This window comes from Dipteris shenzhenensis, chromosome 33 (assembly GCF_047967505.1).
Source record: "Dipteris shenzhenensis isolate YYH24624 ecotype China chromosome 33, Dip_SZ_1.0, whole genome shotgun sequence".
Lineage (NCBI taxonomy): Eukaryota > Viridiplantae > Streptophyta > Polypodiopsida > Gleicheniales > Dipteridaceae > Dipteris > Dipteris shenzhenensis.
Window position 1 is genome coordinate 33,962,670 of NC_141628.1, and position 9,025 is coordinate 33,971,694.

Consider the following 9,025-nt stretch of genomic DNA (forward strand, 5'->3'; position numbering starts at 1 on the left):
CTTGAAGTACAAGAATGGTCTCCATTCGATATTTCCATGTACTACAATTGGAGTTGTCTAACTTAGTAGATGCCTCCAGATTGAGGTTGCTAGTCGTAGACATGGTGCAAGAGATCTACTCAAAAGTAACGTGAAAATCTCTGTATGAATCAACTGCAAATACACTGACTATGCCAAGTGAAATCTCCGAACCGTCGGTGAAGATAGAACTACATTATATAAAATCTGATATGTATTACAAGGCTTGTGGCAATGATGCCGGGAATAGCCAAGAGGCTTTACAAGGCTGAAATGATGTGCACGATGCCATGAGATAGCCGAATAGGCTTTACAATGGTGGCATGTGTGTGTGAAATCAAATGCTATCTGCCCACTGAAACAATCTGCAATGCCTCTGTACTCTGAAGTCTGCTCACTGAACTAATGAACATAAGGTTTCAAGTAATGTAATGATGTGAAACCGTATGTGAGCGTATGGACTCCGAGTAGGTACTAGTTGGGAATTTCAGGCATGGCTTAGATTGGCAACTTGGGGAAATTCAAAGCGTCCCCTCTATGGAGATCTGATTTATACCAACCGTCGATCGATACCAAAGATGACAGAGAGATGACACCATGTTTGACCCAAAACTGGCACTTGGAGGGAATTGAAGGATATGCCATATAAGAGGAACTTCTCGAGGATGAGCTTGAGGTACTTTAGATGGTCATCCCATTTTGAGTTTATGCATATGTCATCCAAGAAGACTTCCACAAAGTCCTGAACACCGTAATCATCATACGTTGGAAGGTGGCAGGGGCACTGGTTAATTCAAATATCATCACCCTAGTTGCATATACACCCCATTCGGTTGCAAAGGTGGCCTTATGTTGATCTTGTGGGGCAATCAACACTTGGTGCAGACACTCACTCGTGCTCCCCCATCCAGGATGGCTTCCACCTTCTAGTTTTGGTAGACTATGGGATAGAGGCATTTGTCTCATCACCCTCAAAGTACTGGCCTAGCTTGTTGATAGGAACCTTAGGTAGGTTCTGCCCCTTTTCTAGCATAGATTGGTTGGGCTTAGGGCTATTGGCAGGGTCTGAAGGTAAGAATGGTTTGTTCATCCAATTGGACGGATCACGCCATAGGATGGGATTTCCTCTAAGCAGCGAAGTGATCAGCATTTTCACCTCTGTTGATAGGAAGGTAGCCAACCCGACGCTGTGGTAGGGCTCTGGTGAAGCTTCTTCCTCCATGGACAACATGTCCTGGAAGCTGTACAAGTCTCCTTCCTCCTGGAGGTTATGCAACACTGGGTCTTCTTGCAACATCTTCTACATCAGATCTGGAGCTTTTGACTACTCAAGGCTGAGGTGTTTCTCTTCCTCCATCCTTTCCGACACCTTGAATGATTTATCCCCTCGGTGGCCCATCAGGTGGGTTGGATGAATCGTATCTAACCCCCTACTGGCCTTTAGTTGATGCTAGAACTTCTCTTTGAAATCCTGTACCAAGTTCTAGGCATCCTTTATGTATTGCTTTTCTAAGACTGGGCCGGGATAGGTCTCCTTATAAGTGGGTGAGGGTGCTAGGCCTTGGGCCTACACTAATTTGTTTACCTCTGGGATCAAGGGTACCTCAGGGTCACCTTGGGTGGAAGATTGTTTGAAAGTAGAGGAGGTGGCAAGAGTAGCTGTCTCCTCATCAGAACCGCCGTTGGATGAGCACCTAGTGAGAGCCGTCACCTACTCGAATGGCCTTCTTGGATCAGGTGGGGGAATCTCGGGGCCGAGCAATGGGGATCCCTTACCCTTCCTTTTGAGCTTCCTTATTGCCTTGCCTAATGCCTTGGCTTGCATCCTCGTAATGACTTGCAGTGGTACTGCAGCCACATGGCCCTGTTCGATGCTAAGTAGATCGAGGCTGGTGCTCTTTGGCAGAATGATGGGGTGGTTGGTCTCCCTATGGGAAAATCTTGGTATAAATGCTCAGTTCCACATCCCACACACAACGGGGTGGGGTTGGTCGTGGTACGGACAATCCTTCAAGAAGTGTAGGCCCTAGCATTTGAAAGAGGACACCAGAGGGTTTGAAGTACCTCGGTAGGGGCATTCACTTGCTCTATGGGGACCCTAGTAGGTGTAACATTGGAGCAGGGGTCTCCAAGCAATTGAGTTTAGATCTCTTGCCCTTGCATTTACAAGGGCAGTCTGGAATACGGGGACCTGTTGAGCCTCTGGCGGGAGGTAGTGGATCAGGGTACCACTTCCCTCCTCATAGGGGTAGTAATCATGAGGTCTAAGATCAGAGGTCCGTGATTAGCATCCGTCTCCTCCTAGTCGTCAGGCAATTCTTTAACCAACACTTGATTGACTAGGGCTATACGAGGTAGCAGGGGCTATAGACCTAATATGGGTGGTGGTAGCAGAGCTACTGCTATACTGGGGCAAGAGCTAGCCACAAGACCACCTTGAGAGATCTGGGGTTTAGGTGGGGCCGTTAGGGCTAATGGGGGTCTCATTTGATACATGGGTTGGGGAAGGGTCCTGGGAAATCGGCATTGGGAGGTATCATGATTTCCCCACCTATGGCAATGTGTGCAGTAGAGTGCCGGCCTTGCCCTTAGGTGTTGGCACTCATTGGAGGGGTGGTTGCCATTGCATACCCCACACCAAACATTGTCTCTCCATGGAAACAAGTGGGGGTTGCTCGGTGCCTCCTTGGAGGTTCGTGTCCTCCATTGCTGGCCTAGCTATGATCCAATAGATTGGAGGCCAGCTCACTCATATCCAAGCCTTTAGGTTCGTTAGCCTCCTTCTTGATTGACTCTACACTTGAGGACGTAACCGATTGAGCTATTTTTGAGGGAGCTGAGGCTTTGTACAAATTTACCTTGTCCATCATGTTGTCACATATATGGATGACCATCTTATTGCATAGGTCAAAGGAGGTAGGGTTCATCACCATGAGGTGGTCATGTAGCTTTGGGTCTGCCGACCTGATCAGGAAGCGAGGCAACAACACCATACAATTAGTTGATCGGGCTCCATTTATGGCCGTTGGGGGCGAACCCCACAATAAAAGCCTTTCTCAATGTCTCCCAGGTGATCTTTTCTTCTAGGGTGAGAGCCCTATACCATTGGCCTTTGCCATCCAGGCTGCGGCCAAACGCATTAGCCATCTCTAGGTCTCTGGGTGCACAAAAGGCTTCACAAATTTGTTCAAACCATTCCACATGGGAGACCTGGTCTCCTTCTCCTAGGAACTTGGTCATTAGCTTGAAGATGGCTATGGGATGGCTTCTCGAGGGATTCACCATCCTTGCACTTTCTTTCGGCGTCGGATCCTTTGGCAAAATCCTTCTGGACCACAAGTGCATATGGGATGCCCCTAGCTGGGCACACTCAGGCTGAACTGAGGTTCTGGAATTTTCTTTTAATTCTTTGGCTACCCCAGAGTTATCACGCCGGTCGGCGAGATAGCTCTATAGCAACGGTCGGAGGGATCTAATATCGCACCGAGTGGTGGGATATGGGTTTAGCAATGAGCGGTGGCATAAGCATACAGTTACGACAGTGGATTAAGAATAACAGCTGGCAGTGGGATAGATGTATCACAAAGATTGGTGGGATAGATCTTGCCATGTGGTCCGCAAGAACAACCACAAGTTCTATCCCTGTAGGCATAGGGATACAGTTAAGACAACGGGCGGAGGGATAGGGAATCAGTGGGAACTTACTAGCACGCTGATCGGTGGTATTGTTATCGTGATGGTTGTGGGGATCGAAATGGGGATGACGACGAAATAAGCATATCGTGACAACGGCAGAGTAAGCGTACAACACCGAGTGGCAGAATGAAAATAGCGACGATCGGCGTGATGGGCGTAAGGCGACGAGCGGAGGGATACAAATATGACCACGGGCATGGGGGTGGGTTCACTACACCGGTGGCATAGTAGCAAGATAGCAATGGTCAGCGGGATAGCCCTAAAGCGGCAGGTCAACGGTGACAGAGTGCGAATCATACTAACCTAATCTATCACTTAATGAACATAAAGATCATGGAGGATCAAACCAAATACAAAAAGCCATGGGGAGAGATAAATGAAGTATGAAACACTCAATCTATTGCAAATGTGCTATATTCAACCATACATGATAGGCTTCTTATATAGAGAGAGCCCTTAGAATAGTCAACCATGTGGGATCCTCTCATCCACATCTCTCCTTGTGGATACCCTCAATCCACATCTCCACATCATGTAATCCACATCTTAGGGTGGCTACTTTAATACATTCCTTATCACATACCTTTGCCCTTTAATCTATGTGCTCATGGCACCATATCTCAACACCTCCCCTTAGTGCCATGATCCTTTGGCTACTGCAAGGCAGTCAGATGTGAGTTACATTCCATGACCTCCCCTTAGTGCATGCATTGCTACTTAAGGTGGTCAAGTGTGGTCTTTACATGTCAATACCTCCCCTGGGTGCTTTCATAGCTACTCTCAGGTGGTCAGGTTTGATTTACAAACATGTGGGCTATAGGTGGAAAGGATGTTGCTTCTCAATGCTTGATGTCGATGGCATTCCCTTCTTCTTTGCTTCATGTAGCTTGATGCATGATGCTTTGTTCTTCCATGTGCCTTAATGCTTTATGTGTGGATGCCATGCTTCGTGCTATGGTCATCTCATGCACTTGTGCTTTTGGCATGCTTATGCTAGCGATGTGTGCATTCATGCTTTGATTTGTCATTTGTTGCAAAGTTCTTACCAATTGATTTCTTTCAATATTGGCAGTGTCTAATTGCATACAATGATTTTGACTTGATAGGCACGTAGAGCTTGAAAAGACAATCACTTTTCCTTTTTGGAGTGTGTCCAAATTCCTCCTGGATTGCAAGTTACGCTTTGTCGAAGTTTTTGTGAAGAAGAGGGGGCCTCGATGATGTGGCACATGAGTTCATATGCTGCATTCCAAACTGTGCTTAGTAAGGGCTATGTGCTTAGGTGGCATATTAACCAACCCTAACCACTTGCTGACCAAGGTTAATCCTACCCCGGTTAAGTTGACCAGCCACACCAAACTAACCAAGGTTCACTATGGTTGGATTTACTTAACCACAATTAAGCCTTATCCTGCCACATGGCTTTTTTTGAGAACCTTAGAAAAAGTGGAAGCTTTGAAGCTTCTCTGCAGGTGCCGCAGTCGGATTTTGACGACAGAGTTGGAGTCACTGCGACACAAAAAACTGGTGCACGAATATTTGCCATGGGGAGCCTCTCAGCTACGCTTCATGGCACTAAGACTTTTACAGATTCTGGCTTGGATTGGGGCTAACGGAGTTCTCTCAAGCTCTCTCGAGCTACGAGAGCAGCTCTTTCCCTCCCTCACTCGCAGAACCTTTGCCTCTTCCTTCCCCTCCTTGAATTGCAAGAGAAGCTCAAAGAGACTTGGAATTGGTGAGATCGCAGGCCTCACAGACGTCTATGACCTCATTGCAGACAATGCACAGTGATCATCATCAACGTTCCTTTCACAACAACAATAGATGGGAGCGGTCTGCCCCTCTTGCTTTTGCAGATGCTCATTGCATCTATTGGGAGTCGCAGTTGGAGGCCGGCTGCTTTTTGCTAAGCACGTTGGCTAGCTACATTTGGAGGGCTAGAGAGGGTATAGGTGACAACCCGTTTGCTATGGCTGTTGCGCCTTTTGCTTTGGCGGCAGAGCTTGTAGATGGTGCAGTAGGAGTTGAAGATGGCTGTCTAAGCGCTGTATGTTGGTGAGCCATGGCTAACTTGTGGGAGCATTCATTGAAGAGCAGTTAGAGCCGTGTCTACATATTTCATCATGACAGGGACGACAACAAAAGCAAAGGCCACCAGCCAAGTTATGGACGAGAGTCGACATGGGCTGGCATAGCACTTAGCTTAAGGTTGATGAAGCTTTGGCCGCCTTTGGCTGGAGATCGTTGAGGCAAGCTGCATCATTGGAGAGCGTTAAGCCTGCGCGTGAGGCTACTTGACCACTTGCAGCTGGCTGCCTTGCTGAGTTTCTTGGAGGCTTGTGGCTCTTTGCTTGATGCTCTTCTCGGCTATGCTATGAATAGCAACACATAGAGGCAGCAAACCTGTGGTTGATGAAGTCATAGGAGCCACTAGAGCTCGCTATGCTTGTTGTAAGGCTATGAGGCTTGTTGTTGCAGGTTGCTTTTGTAGGGGTTGCCGAAGCTATTGTTGTGGTGATGCCTCTTGTATGCTTGGCACAACTACTGCAAGAGTCGTTTGTTGAAGGATGGTTGTAGATAGAGCTTTTGGCTCTTTCTCCCTCTCTATTACTCACATGCAATGACATAAATATCTCAAAGCAATGAACGGAATTTTCATTCAATGGACGAAATTCCTTACTTAAGGTGGACGGAATTCTCTCATTCTAAAACTACAACTAACCTAGGAGAAAACATGTGCTCCTAAGGCAAGCCTTTAACTAATCTAGGAGACTAGACCTACGCTCTGATACCATGACAAAGTGTGGATCATACTAGCCTAATCTATCACTTAATGAACATAAAGATCATGGAGGATCAAACCAAATACAAAAAGCCATGGGGAGAGATAAACGAAGTATGAAACACTCAATCTATTGCAAATGTGCTATATTCAACCATACATGATAGGCTTCTTATATAGAGAGAGCCCTTAGAATATTCAACCATGTGGGATCCTCTCATCCACATCTCTCCTTGTGGATATCCTCAATCCACATCCCACATCATGTAGTCCACATCTTAGGGTGGCTACTTTAATACATTCCTTATCACATACCTTTGCCCTTTAATTTATGTGCTCATGGCACCATATCTCAACAAACGGTTGTCAAATCGATGGGATAGTAACTCTAACATGCATTAAATTGGGGTGGTGGGTTAGGCCGTGGTCAAAAGTTAGGTCGGTGGGTTAGCTCTATGGCATCGGGTCAACGTGGCTTGACCAACGAGTTACAACTAATGCACCGGTTGGTGGGATAGGTCTATGGCGCCAACTTGGCAGGATAGGAAAACATAGTGTCACCGGATGATTTTTGATGATTTTTGAAGGTTTAAATGTTTTTGTTCCTGATTTTTTGTGATGGGGGGATGCTAAACTACCTAATCTACCTACTCAATGACAAAAACTTGAAAACAAAACACTTTTTGAAAGCCAAAATGCAAAATTTCAGAAAGGGTGAGTTCTAAGACACAAAACTACTTCAAGATTTGGCAAGAATCCTCATTTTTGTTGTTTTTTGAGGTGTTTGGACCTCACACACACCTTATAAATCAAACCCACTAAGTGTTCAACATGAAATACTAAAAGGCATCAAAGACAAGTTTCAAATGCTCCAAAATGACTATCCAACAAAAAAAAATAGTTTTCCTACTTTTTCGTCCACACTCTCACTTCCTCCCTCTCTCCTCTTCTACAACTCCACTAACAAGCTCCAAGGTAGGCTTGAAGACCTGTGCAATGGGAATATATCGAAGGAAGACAAGTGCAAATGCAAAAGCATACCTTTTATCCCCGATAGCGGTGCAAAAAATGTTGTCTCAATGGTGACTCATGTGTCGTGGGGATGTTCAAGATATGCTGATGGAGCCTCCACTCCTAGCTACTCCTTGTGAGAGCAATGCATAGCACGAGTCATCTGCAAGTGTCACTCGAGCGGCCTCTGGATTTTTTGCAATGTGTCTCCATGCGAGAAAGAGGGAAGAGGAAGAGGGGAGAGAAGAGGGAAGAAAGGAAGGAGAGGGAGAAGGGATGAGGAGGATAAAGAGAAGAGGAGATTGAAGGGGGATGGAGTGGCAGACATAAGGGCACTACAATGGAAACAAGAGAACACCCAAAACACTCTCTTGGAAGAGAAGAGGGAGCTTGTATTTCAAACTTGTGCAAATAACAATTAAGACCAAAGTCAACCATTTGGCCTTTTATACAAGTCACCTTTTGAAGGGAGGGCCAACCCTTTTCCTTTTTAGCACTCTTCCTCTCTTTACAACCAAAGGCTCTTGGGCCCGTAGGGTGCCGGTGACAAGGCAGAAATAGCACTTGTGTTAACCATATTAAAGTGCTTGGGACAAGGCTGGAATTAGGAGGTGGTCCTAACCAGTTTCACTTGTATTCACCTTGCGCCTCCTAGGCTTAGGTGATTTGGGGCTCAAACTCCTTGAGTGCCCTCATGCCTCGAACCCCATTAACGCAGCTCAAAACCTAGAGTGGCGAGGCTTAACTTCCGTGAGACAACCCACGACAACCCTGCACGTTGCCTAGAATCCTTTGCTTCGGAATATTTGGGGATTAAACTCGTGAGTTTGAGCTGTACTCCTTTCATGTGGTTGTTTTCATTGGCATGGCTATTTCCATGGACGTAGACCTAAAATGTGCACGTTGCTTTGCACTCTTTGGTCGTTGGAACATACAACCTGTGCCTGGAATCCTTGAATCCTTAGACTTTGGAGTGGATTTTGGGTATTTGGGGATCAAACTTCTTGAGTTTGAGCTATACTCCTTCCGTGTGCTTGTCCGTTGTAGTAGATCATGCGGCCTGTGATCACCTTTAACCACTGATTACCCTGCATTTGGTGGCTATACTCTGTGGATGTTAATAGAGCCTCTAGTCCATTCTTGCTCCAAAATGCCACCTCATCATCCTCTTCTCCACCCTCCACCCTCTTCTTCATTTCGCTCCTCTTTCTCTCCAAAATTTACACAGCTCCATTCTCAATCCTCACGCAACCATTGCTCAAGCCCTCTAAATTGAAGAATCCCCTTTCAAGGGTGCACCTTTGAAACCAAGCATTCCTCTAAATTTTGCGTGTTCTGCCCGTGTCAACACTTTCATAAAATTCTTTGTGCTAGAGTGTGATATCATCAAATTTTAACATAATTTATGAGATATAATTCGATAACATCATCGAATTTTGTCATTGTGAAGATAGTGGGAGAGAGGGAAGGAGTCTCACTTGAGGCTTTCTCACAATCACAATGGGGGAATACACACAA

The 9,025-nt window shown here is 46.0% G+C and overlaps 1 protein-coding gene across 1 annotated transcript in view; it reads left to right on the forward strand.

The window, feature by feature from the left end:
- The window catches only part of LOC147880010 (B3 domain-containing protein Os11g0197600-like), a 31,723-nt gene extending 25,432 nt beyond the window's left edge, over positions 1 to 6,291 (forward strand). The window contains exons 4-5 of the mRNA XM_087371638.1: positions 5,600 to 5,761; positions 6,193 to 6,291. Coding sequence (XP_087227764.1) covers positions 5,600 to 5,761; positions 6,193 to 6,291 — 261 coding nt within the window. The remainder of the gene's footprint in view (positions 1 to 5,599; positions 5,762 to 6,192) is intronic.
- The last annotated feature ends 2,734 nt before the right edge of the window (positions 6,292 to 9,025 follow it).